Source organism: Melospiza melodia, chromosome 6 (assembly GCF_035770615.1).
Source record: "Melospiza melodia melodia isolate bMelMel2 chromosome 6, bMelMel2.pri, whole genome shotgun sequence".
Classification (NCBI taxonomy): Eukaryota; Metazoa; Chordata; class Aves; order Passeriformes; family Passerellidae; genus Melospiza; species Melospiza melodia.
The window spans coordinates 52,052,502-52,072,490 of record NC_086199.1 but is presented as its reverse complement, the minus strand read 5'-3'; the positions used below and the strand labels follow the sequence as shown (position 1 = coordinate 52,072,490).

General features: G+C 39.0%; 1 protein-coding gene across 10 annotated transcripts in view; it reads left to right on the top strand.

The window, feature by feature from the left end:
* Positions 1 to 16,501, top strand: part of ANO5 (anoctamin 5) — a 59,321-nt gene extending 42,820 nt beyond the window's left edge. For all 10 annotated transcript variants that reach the window (XM_063158156.1, XM_063158154.1, XM_063158153.1 and 7 more), the window contains 9 exons: positions 2,362 to 2,436; positions 4,147 to 4,369; positions 6,671 to 6,840; positions 7,320 to 7,417; positions 7,860 to 7,990; positions 9,556 to 9,761; positions 10,642 to 10,823; positions 11,848 to 11,953; positions 12,791 to 16,501. In XM_063158156.1, the coding sequence (XP_063014226.1) occupies positions 2,362 to 2,436; positions 4,147 to 4,369; positions 6,671 to 6,840; positions 7,320 to 7,417; positions 7,860 to 7,990; positions 9,556 to 9,761; positions 10,642 to 10,823; positions 11,848 to 11,953; positions 12,791 to 13,012 (1,413 nt within the window). In that variant the 3' untranslated portion in view covers positions 13,013 to 16,501. The remainder of the gene's footprint in view (positions 1 to 2,361; positions 2,437 to 4,146; positions 4,370 to 6,670; positions 6,841 to 7,319; positions 7,418 to 7,859; positions 7,991 to 9,555; positions 9,762 to 10,641; positions 10,824 to 11,847; positions 11,954 to 12,790) is intronic.
* Positions 16,502 to 19,989: the final 3,488 nt, after the last annotated feature.

The following is a 19,989-nucleotide window of genomic DNA, read 5'->3' as shown; positions in this document are numbered from 1 at the left end:
CTTGTGATACTCAACCACTTTGTTTGGGGAACACCAAAGGGATGAAGGTGGCCAAAGTACTTTCTCTTGAATGTAATTGAGATACAGTTAGTGACCCTACTTAACTCTGTTAAACACTCTATATAATTATTAGATATTAATTGTTTTCATTTAAATTTATTTTAGGTAGGAGTTATTTGACAAATTCCATGATCAGCTGGTTGCATTCCAGCACAATATCTACCACACCCATTTGGTGTATTTTTAAATCATCTTTTCTCTTTCACAGAATTGCATATAAATAGCTTATTGTGGCTAGTCCTGAGTATACTTAGATAACACAGTCTTCAGAGAAAAAAATAGAAGCTTAGTCAGAATGTGGGGGAAGAGTCTGTTCTAAAACAATAACCTTGTCTTTCAGGGCTTGTTTCCTTAATCATTAGGAAATACATATACTAATCTTATTTCTCATGAGAGAGAGTTTTCCCCCTCCACATACACAGCATTAATTCTGCTGCTGTAACTGATGCTCTTTGATAACAGTGCACTGTGTTTAAGAGTGTAGCTCTCCAAAACATTACTCTCTGCCTGTTCAGGAAAACAGGTTCAGGTAAATCAGTTTTCATTAGTTAGCTCTACTAATTGCAAACACATGCTTGCCAGTTCTGTATTATTTGCTGGTTTACATCCCTGTGTATGCTCAGGCTCAAACCTCCCCCACCCTCCTGTGGTAGTTTGAGTCCCCCATCATTGGGAAGAATGAATGAATCTGACTCCAGGTTCTTAGAAAGTTAATTTATGAAATGTTTTTAGAAAGTTAATTTAATTATTTAGTTAGTTATTTATTTTATGATACTGTGTTATATAAAAAAATGTTATACTAAACTATACTAAAAAATAGAGGGCGAAGATTGTTCTCTCTCTAAATTGGTCCAAATCCCTTAGGTGAGAAAGGGTTTTGTGAACTTGATTTAGGAAGTAGAAATGGACTGTAATACAATTTTCTTATCCCAGTGTGAGATACTGCTCTCCTCTGTACTTTCTAATATGCATTAACAATTGCCATAAAAATTCAATGACTGTACAAGCCTTTATATTATGACATTTCAATTTACTGTCTCAGTGGTTTTTCAGAGGCTTTTTTACAGCAGGGTTTATCAGTGATCCTTATCAGTACCAAATTAATTATAGGCTAACCTGTACAGGTAATAGTCATTTCCTTCTGTTAGAGCATGTCCTATAGTGAACACATGAAAGGCCAGTGCTTTCAAATAAGTTTATTCTGCAGGAACCAATAAAATTATGTGGGTACAGGACAGTGATTTTGTGTTCCACTGCTGGTTTTGCTTCACTCAGAAAATGATTTCATCATTATTCATGATTCAAAGCTTCAAGTGCACTGAAACCAAAATTGCTGATCTTAAGGCTGTCATTTAGATACTTGTTCGTGGTGCTGAAGTGTCTAACTAGATCATAGCTAAAATCTGGATTTGCTGATCACAGTAGAATTGTAATCTACATAAATAATGAAGCATTTGATTGAAACTTAGTCTGTGTCATTGCACATTACTGCCTGTATTACATTTGGGATTGCAGTTTCTGTAGTACTCAATGCCACTTTGCTCAAGAGGAGTCTAAGCATTCCACAGTGCCTTGTCTCACAGATTTATTAAATCCAGGTTATTTTTCACTATATCTTCTTCCACTGGCATTAATTCTCAAAGAGAAGATTCTTTCATAGAACATATACTGTGATATTTAAGGAACTAGAACTGGTTGCACAAGCTCTTTGAGCATTGAAAATTGTTCCTGTGTTGTCTGGGGATGCTGGCATCACCCAGTTGCCTGGTGCTGCAGCAGAGCTTGGCAGCTACATTCATAGCCATAACTTCAGCTGAAAAAATAATAAAATTGAAGGAGTGGCGAAAAGCACTGTCTGACTGGTACATCCAAATGACAAGTTTGAAGGGATCTTGGCATGAAGAATTTATAAAACTGGAGTCCCTTTGTGGACTCAGAGCTGTTTGCTAACCTAGCATTACAGTAATAGTTGTGGCCTGCTTATCCCAGGAAGTTGGGCTTTTTCCTTTAGCTACTGATTATTTTGCAAAAGTTTAACCATGGTACTACTTGTACTACCAGGTACTGTCTTGTAGCAGTTTGATGGCTGTTTCTGTCCTGATCTTTTTGCCCTGCCCCACCCACGCCACCCCCAGCACACTCAGAGTTATGCTCTGTCTGCCATTTGAGAGGGGCAGGGTTCTGGATGGTTTCCCTCGGATGTGAGCACTTCTCACACAGCTGTTGAGAGCTCTGTGTGCTGCTTGATGTTAGAGTGAGATGTGGGAATAACATGAGCTGTGCTGTACTTGACTGTTTCAGGAGATGGAGCCTTATCTGCCTTTGACTAGCCAGGCTGTGCGATTCTGCATCTCAGGAGCCACAGTGCTGTTCTGGGTGAGCACCTTTTTGAGTCATCATTTTGACTCAAAATGATCGTGTATCAGAGATTCTGTTCATTACTAATCGTGTATCAGAGATTCTGTTCATTACTAATCATCACATTAACACAAATTGGTTTTAATCATGATGATAACACATGCTTGTATTACTGTTCTGCAGATTGCATGCTGTCATTTGAAGTGCACTTCAATTCTGATATTTTTTTTTTAAAAAAAGGGCACTGGAAATCTGTCATTAATTGTCAGGACCCAGGACATTCCTCTGGGTGTCCTGGAGGACTGGAGACCCTGGCAGGGGGCTCAGAGACCTTGGCAGAGAGTCACAAACACCTGTGCCTTTGGTTTTAGCCCATGGAAACAATTACCAACTTTGTGTGAGGAGTTACAAGGCACAAGGGTTTGAGTAGAATGATAGTGAATTTGTCACAGGGTGAAAAAGTAGAATTCTGGGGTTTTAGAATGGGGTTCAAAAGCCAAGATGGAGGAATCTGGGCATGTCCTGTCCTCCTTCTTCTTGTCCTCCATCTTCTGCTGTGATGGTGACATTTCTGGATTGCTTTAGATTACAGACAGACTGACATAGGCGATGGGTATCAGAAAACTATTGTAAATAAAGCACGGGTATTTCTTAGTATAAAAAGCCAACACCACCCCAAGGGCAGGCAGTGTGCCACAACCCAACCTGCTGGACAGATCTCAGCAGGTCAGAGAAGGAATGGAATAGATAAGGGAAGATAAACAACCTTGCAAAGCAGAGCTGAGGAATCTCGACGACTTCTTTGATTGTGGGGCTGGGAAAAAAAGAGTTTCTAATACCTTGGAGATCATCTTAACCACAGAAACCCGAGAATTAATTAGTAATTTGATTGGACATTTTAGCATGGGGATAACTTTTTCTGTGACTTATTTGGTGTTAACAGACATACCAAAAGAATTGTGGTAAGGCAAATGAAAGAATTCACAATGATGAATACAGAGTGAGTTTCAGAGTGAGTTTCAGAGAGGGCATGTCACAGACATCTTTTCATTAAAATCCTTTCATTAGGATTTTTCCTGCTGAAGCTGTGAAGTTTCAGCAACAAATGTAAACAATGGTTATCTGCTGCTGTGGAATGCAACAGGTGGATCTGTGATTGGTCTCCTGTGGATGTTTGGATTTACTGTCCACTCACGGCAGAGCTGTTCTTGCTTTCTACTGGGACACAGACCTTTGTTATTGAATTCCTTTTCTATTCTTAGCTTAGCTAACTTCTGAGAACTTTTCCTTCTATTCCTTTTAGTATAGTCATAATGTAATATATATTATAAAATAATAAATCAAGCCTTCTGAACATGAGGTCAGCATTCTCATCTCTCTTCGTCCTGCAACCCTTGCAAGCCCTGTGACAAGGGCGGTTTAATCTAACTTGTCCTTTCCATCTCCTGTCCATACTTCTCTGCACTTTCTCAGGTACTGGTATTAAATTGTTGGCTTTTCTTATGTTAACAAAATAATTCTGTTGGTTTTAATGTACATCATGTAACAAAGTTATTTTTGCCTGCGTACTTTGCATTTCAGTGCTGCTGAACTCATACCCACAAAGAATCAAATTTTAAAAATGTGAAGCGTGGTGGTTTACATCTAGTTTTTAAAGCTGCATGCACATAGCTGTAGTGACCAGCTATCCTAGGCTGCAGGTGTATTTCAGGTGTGCCCTTTGTGCAGGTGTCCCTGATCATAGCCAGCATGATCGCGGTGATCGTGTACCGCCTGGCGGTGTACGCCGCCTTCGCCAGCCTCATGGAGAACACCCAGACCCTGCAGCCCATCAGCGGCGTGCTCACCCCACAGCTGGCCACCTCTGTCACTGCCTCCTGCCTCAACTTTGTCATCATCATGATCCTCAACTTCTTCTACGAGAGAATCGCCATCTGGATTACTGATATGGGTAAGCAGGGCGACTTGAAGGCAAAACTTGGAAGGAATTATTGAAAATTCACAGCATCAAGGTGTTCCATGCTCTTGTTCTCAGCTCAGGCACAGTGGGAGCTGTGTAGCTTAGGAATATCCATGGCCATACTGAACATTTTCCCTGCATTTCAGTAGCTCTCATAACCTAGTTTCTCCTCAAATAGGGCTTGTTTATATTGGGGCTAGTTTACAATCACAGACCTGAACATAGCTCAACATCATCTTGAATCACCAAAGCAAGATCAGACTGTCTTGAGCTAGCAGTATTTCAATTAGAAATCCTGCAAATATATTTGAAGAAGTAAATCACAGCTATCTTTACAAGAAAAAAAGACTAAATAATGACACTAAATATGAGACTAAGACTAAATAATGACTCTTAGTCTGGGGGGAAGGATGGGATGGGATAGTACATTTTTCATGTTGTTTCCTTTAGCTCTGGCTGTACAGATTTGGAAGGCAGAGGTTAAGTAGGATGAGAAGCTGTGCCCAACATGTGTTATTGTGGCAGTAGCTATTGATAGCAGTACCCCCACTGCAGAGCTGGAGGCCCAGAAAGGGTGCCTGCTTTTGTAGTGTATTTTGGGTTTGATTTCTGCTTGCATGCTGGAAACACCATTCCTGAGAGCCCTTCTTAGACATTTTTTTTTTTAATTATTTCATTTTATTGGTTCTTAATGATTTAGAGATAAAAGTCCCTGAAAGTGTTTAATAGAAAGAAATAATTGCAGTTTGGGGAGGGGAGCTGAAAATATTGGGTGCTTGCAGTTTGTGCACTTGTCATAAAAGCAGTTGGTTGATCTTTTTTTTGTGAGATCTTGCAAGTCAAGTCAAGAGCTGAAAGGTGTTCCTTGCAGAGTCTTAACGGGATGTTGCATTTGGTTTATTTTCATTTACCATGGACCATCTCTGTGATCTGTATTGCTTATCTCTCTTGGCCAAATCAGACCAAACTGAAACGGAGCAAGTATTAACTAAAATTGCTCCTAACAAACACAGAAGCAATCAGAAAATCGTATTTGTTAATCTTTCTTTCTTGAGGAGTAAGAATTGTAAGTGTGAAGGCTCAGCAGTGTTATTTTTATGATTTGCAAGTGTGGATGAATAATTTCTCCAGTGGCAGCACTGCCTGGATCTGTGGGTTACAGGGAGAACATAACAGTTCAGTGGTGTGGGTTGGACTGCTGCCCCCTCGGTGGCCTGGGCTGTCAGAAGTGTCTGCCCACACTTTGTTCACTCCTTGAATTGCTTTGGCCAGATCTGGTGTTCAGACAAGCAGGTATAACCTGCCTCTGGTGCTCTGAACATTGTGTGCCTCACATCAATATTTTAACAACTCACTGAAAATAAAAATACTGATTTTTTATTTATATATATATATATGTATATCAGACTGCCTGACCTGAGAGCTGCCTCCTCTGTCCTGCACTCTGATGTCAGGTTCCCACTAAATACCTCATGTTCTTCTGGCATGCAAACTTACACCAAGCTGGGAAACAGTTTACTCAGTTAAATGAAACAACTTTACAATAAGGCAGATGAGTTCAACACATCTGCCAGGTCCTCACCAATTGAGAAGAACTTGAATGTTTGTGGTGTATTTTCTATGCTACTCCCCAACTTGAATTGGTTATATGTTATCATTTAACAGGAATTTGGCAATAATATGTTTAGGGCTTCCTGCTGCCTTCAAATATATAAATGTGATAGAGAATGAGCAGCAAAACCCTAAGCAAAGGTTTGGTGATTTACAGTAGCTCCAGGATGTCCCTGTTCTTCTGCCCTTTATGAGCCTTGTTTTTCAGAGGCACATGGGCCATACAGCTTCTGCTGATTTTAACGATATGCATATACATAGGTTGGGGAAAAATATTGTAACATACTTCTCTACCACAAAGAATAAAATAATTGTGTGTTGCCAACAGTGAAATCTTCATACTACAGGAGATCTTTCTAGTTACTGTTTGAGATTCATCTCAGATCTCCTAAAATAGTGTAACATTTGGGGATGAACAAGTGCTAATGGGCAGGACAAAGAAGGGGAAATTAAATTTTATGGGGGTTTTAAATAAAAATTTCCTTTGCCTGCCTGCATCAAACACTGCATTGTAAAGGGTAGGGTGTCTGAAAGCAGGAACTCCATCTGCTGAAGTGTTTGTAGGTGGTTTTTTTTGGTTTTTTTTTCTTTTAAGATCACTGTGCATGATGAATATTTGTGAATCTGTATCATTTTAAAGGGAATAAAGGAACATAAAATTATTGTTTTCTGGTTTCACAGAGATCCCCAGAACTCACATGGAGTATGAGAACAGGCTCACTATGAAGATGTTTTTGTTCCAGTTTGTCAACTACTATTCATCCTGCTTCTATGTGGCCTTCTTCAAAGGGAAGTTTGTTGGTTACCCAGGTGCCTACACATACATGTTTAATCGCTGGAGAAATGAGGAGGTAAGGTTTTCTTAATTGAGGTTCATTGTTCCCTTCGGTCTGCACAGTTGTGAATTTCCAGCTGCAGGCTTGGTCTGAACTGAGCTGCCCCTCAGCTGGCTATCCTAAAGCTGCTGCTTCCTCAGCTGACTCTTGCTGCTGTTGCTAGCCAGGGCAACACCAGCAGTGAAAACCTGTCAGTCACAAGAGTGAAAGATCATAAAGCTTTTCTTGGTCCCACTTCTCCTGAAATACCAATGGGTCTTACAAAGAAAAATGTGGTGCTGAGAGCTCATTGATTGCAAAAGATTCACCTTGCTGTGTTTTGTCTCACACTTGAAACACTTAAAGCCCTTCCTGAGAGTCCGCATGGAAATTAAGTATTGTCCTTACAAATTTTAAGATCTCCCTTCTTGCATTTATACAGTACTAAAATATAGTTTATCTGGGTGATAATAACCATTATCCATGTCCATTGACACTCAGTTTGTCTCCTCCAGTGCGATCCTGCAGGCTGCCTGATAGAGCTGACGACACAGCTCACCATAGTCATGGCTGGCAAACAGATCTGGGGAAACATCCAGGAGGCCATTGTTCCGTAAGTTCTCTCTGGCACTGATGTGCCCATCTCAGCCTTCAGCTGCACCAAGGGAAATACGGGTTGGATATCAGGAAAAAGTATTTTATGGGAAGGGTGATAAAGCTCTGGAATGGCTGCCCAAGGAGGTGGTGCAGTCCCCATCCCTGGGTGTGTTTAACAAAGCCTGGATGTGGCACTGGGGGCCAGGGTTCAGTTGAGGGGTTGGGGCTGGGTTGGACTCGATGGTCTTTAAGGTCCCTTCCAACCTGGTGATTCTGTGATTCTGACTTCACAGAATATTCTGAGTTGGAAAGGACCCACAAGGATCAAGTCCAGCTCTTAATTGAATGGCATGTACAGGGACTAAACCCACAAGCTTGGTGTTGCTAGCACTGTGCTCTAACCAAGCAAGCCAATCTGATCTGCTTCTCTCATTGTTAACATTTTTCTGCACATGCAGCTGGATTTGTAACTGGTGGGGCCGTCGGAAAGCCAGAAATAATCCTGAAAATTTATACAGTCGCTGGGAGCAGGACCATGATCTGCAGACATTTGGAGCCTTAGGCCTGTTCTATGAATATTTAGAAATGGGTAAGTTTACAATTACACATTTGGAATTGAGGACAGGACACCTTGTACCGACACTTCCAAAAGAACATTTTCTCGATTAATTGTTGTGGGTTGATGCCACCACTTCCATCTGCATAGCAGGACGATTAACTGCTGGGAATCATTAAATAGGTCAGCCCAATTTAAAAAAAAAAAAAGCTGTCTTTGCATCTTGAACTGCTGGGAATTTCACAGAAACACTGCAAAGACTTTTTGTTTTCCTCATTTGAATGGGGAACATTATTCTCAGTGCAGCCAGCTGCCTCTGTGTCTGTTCTTTTCTTGCTCCAAAGCATATTCTTAGCTGATGTCAGTGAAAATTTTGAGTATGGGATGAGTGCCAAATGTGCTGTAAGGATGGGTACTGCAGACATGAGATCTGTGAACTGGCTAGAGGAGAATCCCTTCAGCTTTAGTCTTGCACTGCTCAGTGCTTCCCTTCAGTCTGTTGGACCAGCAGAGGGAGTGTGGGCAAGGGAATGTGGCTTTGCAAAGGTAACCTGAGCATGTCAGCTTCTAACAGCAGTGTGCAGCACTGAGAAGCTGACACCTAAACTGAAGCCAAGCTAAACCTAAAGGATACCTTAAAGAAGTTAATATTTGGATACATTTTGTTGGGAAATGAACCTTTGTATTGTTTTATTTCTGCAGAAATAGTTTGAAGTGTTCTAGAGACGCAAAGTGTTAATATCACTTTATTTGATGCAGGGCTGTGGTCTTGTGAAACCAGTACACTCAGAATACACTGTTGCCAGCCATGTCCTTGCTCTTCCAGAATCAGAACTATGCTCCAGCACTGTCCAAGGGCTGCTGAGCCAGCAGGAGTTTTGTTGCTTATCTGAGGTGAAGAACTTACTGAAATCATGGAAGAGTGAATGACTGGTGTATGGGAATTTATTTTATATACTGCCTAAACCAGGAAAAAATGTTCTATTTCCATTATTTGAAACAAAGTGGCAGTATTGGCTGTGTACTGAGGATTATCACATTCTGTACTGAGATACTTCATTTTGGTAACAACAGGATCATTTTTATATTCTATTCACAATTCTTAAACTAATGTCAACACTCCCCAATGGAACTGTTGCATATAGAATTGTTATGAATGTTTTGATTAAATCAGTAACAATAGGTGGAGATAAGGTTGTGAGGTGTGTAGTTGATAAGTAAATTAACAACAAGATGGTACAAACTGCAAGAGAACAAAACTGACCTGATAACAATTGAGAAATCTGATGGATGAATACATCCCCATTCCCCTACAGTTACACACCATTCACATGAGAACTGCAACACCCTGAAAGGATTGATATTCCACTGCTGGCAGTATCATTTCATAGGATCCAAATGCTCCTTTCTGTGGGTGCTGCTGAATGGCACCTGAAGGGACTGGAGATGTCTTGGCATGGGGCTGATTGTCACTTGGCTCAGGCCAGGGCTGAAGATGATTTGTGCAGCCTGGCAGGAGTTTGCCATTTGCCTGCCCTGTCACTCTGAGGATACTTCTGGAAGGGCAGATTTTGACACATTGTTTTTCTCTCTTGCAGTCATTCAGTTTGGATTCATTACTCTCTTTGTGGCATCCTTTCCCCTGGCTCCCCTTCTTGCTCTGATGAACAATATCCTGGAGATTCGTGTAGACTCCTGGAAGCTGACCACTCAGTACAGAAGGCCTGTGGCTGCCAAAGCACATAGCATAGGAGTGTGGCAGGAAATCCTCAATGGCATGGCCATCCTGTCTGTTGTCACCAATGTAAGTTTGTTAATACTCATTTACTTACTTACTTACATATGTGATGTGTTGGCTGGGAAATCTCAAGCTGGAGAGCCAAAACCACTGGGCTGTGCTGCATCTACACTGATTCTTCATGTACTCAAAATATGAAGAATTAAAAGCCAGCTGATCCTTTTTCTCCTTCATCAACACTGTATCCTGTTAACCTTTTACCATGTTAAAGATAACCTTTTATCTTGTTAAAGATACCATCAAACCATTTCAGTGATTTGACCTGTCCATTTGCTGGCAGTGTGCAGCTCCCCATCCACATTTTTTTGGCCATAACCTTTCATTCAGTTGTCTGTGTTTTCCAGCCTTTTGGAATGGCATGGCCAATATGAGGCTTGGTCTGATGAAGCACACTGATTGCCCAGAGGGGACAGGAAGGGTGGATGAATCCTGTGGCTCAGATGCATTTTTGTCCTTGTTGCTGAGGCCTGTTCAGTGGGAATTCTGCTCTGCTTCTGGCTGCCCCTGTGGGACCAGTGGCTCCAAGTATTTTTTATAAACTGGTAACTAAATGCTGTGCCAGTATTTCAATGGAAACATGCTGTAAAGCAGCCTACTGGGCACAAAAGATGCCTCTTTTTAGTGTGTCTCGTGCAACAAACCCACTTGCAGGTCCTGCCTTAGTAGCACAGTACCTCAGCACCTTGAGTATCTCAGGCTTCCAGGAAAAATGTGCTGAGGCTGCAGTCAGCATCTTTTACCAAGGTGAAATACCCCAGTAATGCTCCTCATCCTTTCTTCAAAGAGTCTGGGTAATGCCAGAGTCACAGAGCCACAACACCTTTATAAATCTGCTCCCAAATTTTGTGTGCCACCTTCCTTATTTCTTTTTCCAATTTCTTTTCAGGCTTTCATTGTTGCATTCACATCAGATATGATTCCTCGTTTGGTTTACTACTATGCTTATTTTGAAAACGAACACTCACCAATGTCTGGATACATAAACAACAGCTTGTCAGTGTTTCTAATCTCAGATTTTCCTAAGGGAAATGAACCTAAAGAGAATCCAGAAGACTTTGTCATATGCAGGTTGGTGTCACTTTGTATAGAATACAGCATAAAAAATCAATTAAGATCTAAGTTTACCATTAGAACATAAATTATGTCATTCTCATCCTTCTAAAGTGTGAGAGGTAATATTTAGACTATTGATAAGGTAATGGTTGAGGTGGTAAGAGATCAAGCCAGTAACAAAAACAATCACCTCATAAAAAATCACCACTAAAAGTCTCATTGCGAACTTGCATTTTGCTTTTTCTTCATTGGATTTTTTGTTTACTTAATTACACTATTGATTTTTGAGTGAGGAAGGAGATTTATGTCCCTGAAGTTGCAAACTTCAGCCTATATGTTCAAAGATTTTTAGGCTGAATAAATGGACAAGAAAGCAGAATAAAGGAGGTGTTTAGATCCCAAAGCTGAAAATGAGATATGGTATTTAAAATCAATCCTTATTTTGCCTGATTGGACCAAAAATCAGACCTATCCTGCTTTCATTTAAAAAATGCTAGCATTGGAGATTCTAGAATAATTGCAAAAGAACTTTGGAAATGGTAAAATAAAAGTATTGATTGGATGAAAAAACGTCAAAGCAAACAAAAAATCCCCCAAACCAACCACCCCAGCACTTTTGGAAACAGCTACATTTGTTTGGTGGTGTAGAACATGCACTGTGTCCTTTCATGAAGCCCTGCATCTGTCCAGGCCATAATCTGCTCATGTGTGTCACATTTATTCAGTGTCCATTACCCTGTGATCCATCCCATCACCCTGCCCGGTATTATTTGAGCATTTCCTGACAAACAAGTAACCTGTGGACCAAAATTCACATCACACATCCTCATCCCTGCTCTGGTGCTGTGAGGGTGTTTAAGCAAACACAAGAGAGAAACAAATCGAGAGGCAACCTTTCTCTGCAAAAGGAAACAGACCATTTGAAACAAGAAAAGGTTCCTTAAGTGACAGCTGTACTTGCTTGTAAGTGTCACTGAGCTTGTAATGTGTCCCAGGCTGAATGTGACGTTTCACCTTTGCATGTCTGTCATTCCTGCAGGTACAGAGACTATCGATATCCTCCCGACCATGAGAAGAAGTACATGCACACTATGCAGTTCTGGCACATTCTTGCTGCAAAACTGGCCTTTATCATTATTATGGAGGTATTTTCTCTACAAAATTTCCTTCTGACAGTGGTACCTTGTGATTTGTCTAGATAGTTACTAATGTTACAGAAAATAGAATTGCTGGGAGTATAGGATAATTTATAGATAATACCAGGCACTCATGGCCTAAAAGATTACTGTTACTGAGCCTTTTAACTTCAGTGAGCTGACCTCAGAGTAGGAAAAGTGAAAATGGCTGAAGAGACTGCAAATGTTGATCAAAATAATCAGAAAAATAAAAAAGGTCGTTATGTCAGTGTAAGAGATTAAAGCTTCCAGGTCTAGCACTTCCACTCTTGCTCTCATTAAGGAGCTGTTTATGAGATGATTGTTCAAAATCCAGACAGCATTTTGCAGGGACGTATATTGGTTAAAAACAGCTAAATTAATAGTTTGGATAACTGGCACATCAGTGTTAAGCCACTGCTTTGCAAGTTATGAAGGGAAAAGGAAGTAAGTAGTTCAAGTGCTAATCTCATCACTTTTCCTGCTGTGTTTCATCAGCTCTCAATAGCTGAGTGTTATCAGCACAGCTGTGTGAACTTTCTAACAAACCACACAGAGGAGTTAAACAGTGATGGTTGAGATTCAGGCCCTGACACTTTCCTCTTGGGTTTGCTAAGTCATTAATGCTTTGAAATTAAAATTTCTGCATAAGAAGATGGGTTTTAGTCTTCGTGCACATCTTAGATATACATTAATTTGGTGTGTATTGCTCCAGACAGCCAAATGAACTGTATTTTATTGTGAACAAGAAGTGACCTTTTTGGTGTCAGATTAAACAAGAGGTGCTTCTTTTGGTAATGAGTGGGTTTTTTTGTTTCTATTTTTTAGCATGTTGTATTCATCGTCAAATTCTTTGTAGCATGGATGATCCCTGATGTTCCTGCAGATGTGAAAGCCAAAATAAAACGTGAGAAGTATTTAACACAAAAAATCCTACATGAGTATGAACTTGAAAAACTGAAGGAGAGACTGTGCCAAGGTGACACACGAGCCACAGAGAAAGAGTTCATCGCCACGGAAGGGAGGATGGAGCTGTCCAGAGCAATGTAACCCAAACCCAGCTGCTTTGGGATTTAGCTTGTTCTTGCTTTCTTTATCTGTGGTTTGCTCAGTATGCATCATGTTGAAAGCTGTAGGAGAGTTCAGCTCTTCTCTTTCAGTCCAAAGATTTTCAAGTTTTCTTTAAAAGCTTTACTGAGCTTTCTAAGTTTAGGAAATCTACTGAACTGTGGGATTTCAGCACTGGTTTTTATTTACCCATGACTCTGAATAGTAAATGTAATCTTGTAATCCTAGAATTTGGACTCCTGGTATAGGGACTGTTAACCTCAAAGGGCTCACAGGACATGTTAAAGTCATTTACCACCAAGCCCCTCTCCCTGTTGCTAATTGCAGCATTCCAGGCTGTGTCCCATCTGGCTGAAAAGGATACCACAGAGGACCACTGCTGTGGAAAATGCTGAAAATTATTATTTTTATTATGTGGTAATTTAAGTAGAACACTCCTGATACAAGGATTAAGGTTTGGGGCTTTTTTTTTATATTCACTATGTCTTACGAAGGATTGGTTTGAACTTCTATACGTTTTATAGAAGGAATTGATTTTTAAAGATATATTGGTTTAATTCCACTTGGAATTATTTATAGGCACAAAATTCAGTTAATACAATAGTGAAGGGAATTAAAAAATAGTGAAGGGAAAAAAAGCCATAATTTATTTTCCTAAAGATACAATTTATGGAAGAGTTTACTCTCTAAATGCAGATATTGTGGAGTCACCTAATTGCAATGGGTTTTGAAAATATGTGTACGATTTGGAGAATAACAGTTATTTAATTTCTCATTCTCAAAAACTGTCATTGGAAGATCATGTTTGACTTTTTTTTTTTTTTTTTTGGCCAAAGCTGCCTGTTTATTTATTTTTGTTTGGATTCTCAGTGAATGCCAGCAAAGGGCTAAAGCTGTGTGTCTGTCCTCAATGCACACTGTGGAGTGTGCCTGCACTCCATGGCCATGGACTTGGGAGCTGGACCATCATAGCAGCTGGTTTAGCTGAATGGTTTGGTCTTGGATTTTTATCCAAAAGATTTTAAGCATGCCAAATAATGTATGTTTATGCTTATACATTGTATGCTAAGGCTTGGGGATTGTTCTGTTGGGGTTTTTTTTTCTGCCTACGAATCTTTGGAAAGGTTTTTTTCTTCTCTTTTTTGTTAGGAGGCTTTTCTACAAAGTTACTGAGTTTATAAATACGTAATAACTATTGTGCAAAGTAGCTTCCAGCTGTTTAACAATGTGCCCTCATTTTCTAGTTTGAAGCAGGTAGGCATTTTTGTGATTTTGCTGTATATTCAAAACATATCAACGCTTCCACGCTCAGTGCCTTGTTTCTTTGCATTTGGCAAGAGGTGTGAAAGTGATCTCTGCAGGGCAGTGCCTGTTTCCAAGATGTGCTTGCAGGCTTTAGCATGCTGTGAGCCTGCAGACAGAGCTGTTCAGTGTTAGGAAACCGTGCCTGCCTTGGCACACCTCTGTCCAGTGCCATGTGGAGAGCAGTTCATGCCTGCACTGCAGACTCTGGTAACACCAGATTGTTGAGTTCTCTCGTGCTGAATACACAAGGTAGACAAGAGTAGAAAATTTTGCTCTATTTGCACTTTGAAAGTTATACTTCCTTGCAAGTATACACATAAAAATTGAGGTTTGTATTCCATATCAGTGAGTGACGTACTGTTTACTGCCACCACAACTTGGGGTATTTGGTTTTAGCAAACCTCGCCCGTGTCTTGGAGTCCTTGGTGAGTAACCTCAGTGTTGTAAGGGTTTTAAATCCATGTCCTGAGTGGAGCTGTTGTTGTTAGCAGAAGGATTAAGTGCCTACCTCGAGCACACATCCCAGTTTGGCTGCCAGGCAGGAGTTGATGCCGATGTACATTTCTCATTACTGTAAGTTATTCACCTTCATCCTCTAAGGTTTCTTGGTCAATCAATTTGTGTTCATGATGAACTGATCATTTCTTGAATATTCATATATATTTGAAGTGATGGATCTGTTGGAGGAATGCATGTGTAAATAAATTAGCTCTGCTGCTTAATGTGTAAGCCAAAGAAGAGTATCAGCCATCAGTTGTGATCACATATCCAACACCACAGTTTGCACAATGAAAGCACTCTGCTGCATCTTGCACATCTACTGTTAATTAAACTGCTTAATTTACATGTTGTGGAGTTGTTACTGTTTGCAGTGCAGACAGATGCTTCCAACAGAAAGGTGATGAGATGCAAAAGGATATTTCTGTGCAAAATGTACAACCTGACTGAAGCTGAAAACATTTGGAAATTCAGCGTTAGATGCACTATTTCTGCTTATGGAAGATTAGTTTCTTCAAGTAATAAAGTGTCCTAATATACTAACCTTAAAATATATCACCAAAATAGGTGTGTTGTGAATAAACAATTCTATTTAAGAGCAAGAGGGTGGAAAATAAGGAAATACATGTCTTTGGGATATAGCATTGATAAGCAGACCCTGAATTTGAATTGATTTTTTGACTCCTACTTGTGTACATCTTATTTTTTAAGATGACTTGCTATTTAATGCAGTACAGATGTTTTGTATATGTTGTACCATGCAATAGAAAGTGCAAAAATCCCTGGGATCAGCTTATTTAGAAGGAAATATGTATCTTAAAAACAAGTCATTATACTTTGTAGCATTACTTCTTAGTATACAAAAACTGTTGAAAAGAGACTCTTGTCATACTAAAAGCTAATATCACATAAAAAATTAGTCTTGACACCTTTTTACATAATAGTTTGCCTTTACTTGCCATTAAGCAGTATTTTGACTAACGGTATCAGTATGGTTGGGTTTATAATGGTGCACATAAGTTTCCTGAGGTGTTCTTAAAAAGTGAGAAAAGTAAGGAAGGTCTGGTCAATTTGGAGATGTGCTGATTCTTACTGTCAGAATAATTTATTTTGATGTGATTCAGTATCTAAAAGTGTCCTTTAACCAAAGTGAATAAAGTTTTGTGTTGCCATTACTTTAATTTAAGCAACAATGGATTGCCTCGTTAGAATTAGTTTCACAAAACAAAATTGACCTTTCAGGTGTAATGCAATCACGGATTTTTTAATTTTTTTTATTTTTTTGCAATTACAATTTGGGTTGTTTGCCTTGGGAAGGTTTAGCGTGGTGTGTTCCAAGCAAAGGACTGCAAAAGAAGAGTGCTACTATGAGACACTATTGTATTTTTTCTCAAAAGTTTTTACTGTGCTTTTACTTTTTTATGTAGTGCTGTCAGTTTGAGGCAAGAGAATGGAGTGAAAATAGATGGAGTTTCTGACTATCCTACATGTACCACTTGTTTGACTTGTACTGTTGTGTAACCTGAATGATGTTTTTGTCTGCTATGTATGTTGCTGATATATATGATACACTAATGTCAGAATAAATTTTTTAAACATTCTGCTAACATTTAATATGCACATTTAATAAGATCTAAATCTAGCAAATAAAGCTGTGTTCATTTTTAATGTGCTGTCAACCTGTGTGTGAACATTCCAAGAAATGAGAGAGGAGCTGAAGTACTAGAAGTGAAATACCTGGATAGAACATTCCTACAGATTTCTGCAACTCACAGTGTCTGCTGTGTTCATAGAGATCCATTTTCAGCCAGGCTGCTTTTCCCTGCCTTTTCTGGATGCAGTTTTTATTCCTACAATGCCAGGACCTGAGGTGCCTTCTCAGGTTCTCAGTCCCACATGCAGCTTCCACACACAGCACAAGTGGTTCACATGCATGCACTCTGAATAGCTTTAGTGCATATACAGGGAAAGATGGCAGGGCTGAAGCTTTCCCAAGGCTCTGGGCAAGTCCTGCAATACACATTTTAATCTTAGAAGTCACTTCTGGGACCAGCGAAGGGCTTTGGATTAATTGGATTGGATTAAATCACTTGGAATTGGACTGAATCACAGGGAATCTGGCTTGAAGTTCCTGACTTGCTCTCAGTGGATGTTTTTATCCCAGCATGTCACCTCTCCTGTGCTGTCACCTTGTCACGATTCTGGGAACAGGGTCACCTGCCACACTTTGTAGCTCATTTCCTTTGGAACTTTGAAATTACAAACTGAGACACATGCAATTTGAGCAAATTAAAGAAAGGTATAAGATGAATAAAAGAATCTTCTCTGCGTTAAAAAAGGAGAGAAGAAAAAAAGACCAAAACAAGCAAGGAGTAATTATATAATATGGTACCACTACTGTGCTCACTAGGGTGCTTAATTAAGTATGAAAATAAAATAAAACCATTAAAAGGAGAAGAAAATGGTAGCAAAAGGAGGAGAGGAGGGAGAAAAAAAAAAGATGAAGGAAGGTGCTGTTGATATGCAGGATATAGGGGACATTTATATATTAAGTTGTGAGTTTTCAGGTGCATTCCAGCTTTACTCTTGGAGGTTAAACCTTGCCTCCACCAAGGCCTGTAGTAATGGGTAATTTAAATTTAAAGTTTCATTTGGGATACAATGTCAGCCAAAGTAAAGTATATTTTATAATATAATATAAGCATGGCAGCTTGTGAGAAGGCATTCACAAATTCTGGTACAAACCTGGATCTCCACATGATCAGAAACTGTAACTACTCTTCAGAAGTCATAATTCCTTCATTTAACTTGTGCACCACAATTCAGTGGTTCTACTTGCTGAATCAGAAAAATAGATGAGCCATCTATATGATCTATCCAGCCTGAAGAGTATTTCTAAAAATTAACTCCATGTTTATTCTATACAAAGAAAAAAAATTCTAGGGAGTGGTGAAATAGAACACATTTTTCCAACATTTGCATCTCAAATGGTGCAAAATATGCTGTCTTACAGGAGTAGAAAAATAGGTAACCCATTCCATAATCAGTGGATTAGTGGGAAAGAACAGCAAGATGTGGGAGAAACAATATGCCAGCATCTGAAGTCTGCAATTTGTTTGAGATGTGTAGGCTGGAAAAAAAATAAAATCTTGTCTTATATTCCTCAAAATGTTCAAAATTAATTTTAAAAACCCAGTGTTTCTGAAAATGCTGTCTTGAATGTTTAGGACACACTGCTGGGAGGGTCACTAACATCTGGTGTGGCAAGAGGTTGTGTCCAGAGAGGGGAAACAGAGGCCTCACAAAGGACTCATTTAAAAACCTTCCTTCCCTAAACAGATGGAGAGAAATAAAGGGGGAAAAGGATGATCATTGCCATATGAAGGATAACAAAATTATTTCCAGACTTTTGTGTGAATTACTGTGCAACCTCATTAAGCCTCAGCTACATTTTCTTGACTGTCTGCCTTCTTAAGGGTGGTCATAACAATTTTTGCCTTGGCGTCCTTAAAAGGAGCAGCTAAATTAAATCTCATTCTGGTTTTAAATAATCATTGTCTTAACACAACACTTACATCATTTAGATGCAACTCAGGAAGGGTTTTTTAAGCAAGTACTGAGAAATCTGCTGGGAGATGATGAGTAGGATGTGAAATTCAGCAGCCATATCAATTTTTGGAAGGTGCATACGCACATTCCCCTGCAGTAATTAGTGACTATGCTTTCTCAGGCAGAAATGACTCAGTCTGAACCATTTGATAAGGGGAGGATTTTTTTGTTTTAATTACTCTTTTTGACTCCTCAACAAACCAGTGCTGTTAGCTTGTCAGAAACATTTGTATTTAAGTCACTGACTGACCTTGCTTGGCCCCTGGGTGTTCAAAGCATCCAACACTGTTCAGCATTTCAGTTCTGAACAGTGCTGGAAGATGCAGAGGCCATAGGAACTGCTTCTGTCATCAGGAGGCATTAAATAAATGAGCTTGTTGTGATGCTGGCCCTTCCTGTGCCTTTGATTTTAGCCCATGGAAACAATTCCCAACTCTGTGTGAGGAGTTACAGGCCACAAGGGTTTGAGTAGAATGATAGGGAATTTGTCGCAGGGTGAAAAAGTAGAATTTTGGGGTTTTTAGAATGGGGGTTCAGGAGGCAAGATGGAGGAATATGGGCAACAGATTTTGAACTGAAAAAGCTTTGAATAATTGGAAATTTTCTAAATGGTTATTAAATACATTTGGGGAATATTTTAAAATATAAAGAATGGAAGTTTTAATTATTTTTAATATTTTTAATATTTTTATTTTATTTTTTCATTTAATATTTTTATTTTTTATATTTTTATTTTATTTTTTATATTTTTAAATTTTATTTTATTTTTAATTATTTTTGTTATCATCAAAGACAAAAAGATTACTGCTTCCTGCAATTCTCAGTCTTTCATCTTGTTCTGCAAGACCGAGTTCCCAGTTACCACATTTAGATACATGTGATAGTTGTTGTGTGACCACAGTATCAGACAGATTATATTGTGAACATAAGAATAATAATATATATTGTGAACGTAAGAATAATATATATTAAATTTATCGATGAAAATTATATTGTGAACATAATGATAATGATAATAATGATAATTATAATAATGATAATATAATAATAATAATAATAATAATAATTAATAATAATAATAATAATAATAGTAGTAATTTTATATGTATATATAATATAACCTATTCAGATTACCTGGAGAATTAAACTCAGACTAATTCATAAATAAAAATCCTGAGTAGTATCAGCAATTTTAATACTATCCAGAAGAAAAAGTTACTGCTCATGCTCAGTTTGCTCAGTCTTCCCTGCTGATGCACAAAGAATTTCTGAACCTGATTTTTGTGATAACAAAAGAGCAGCTACTAACAAAAAAATGGAATTACACTTTGGTCAAGTATTAATTAAGGGTATTAGAATAGGGCCCTGTGTTTAGCAATATTAATAACTGTTAATTACACTTGTTGATATTACTAAATTACATTAATTTTGAACATTATCTCGTCCCATTTATGTCCCTATAACCTTTTGTGGAACAGCAAGGAGTGAAATACCAAAAAGCACGGAGCAGGAGGTGATGGAGCTGACATGAACATTGCCATCCCACT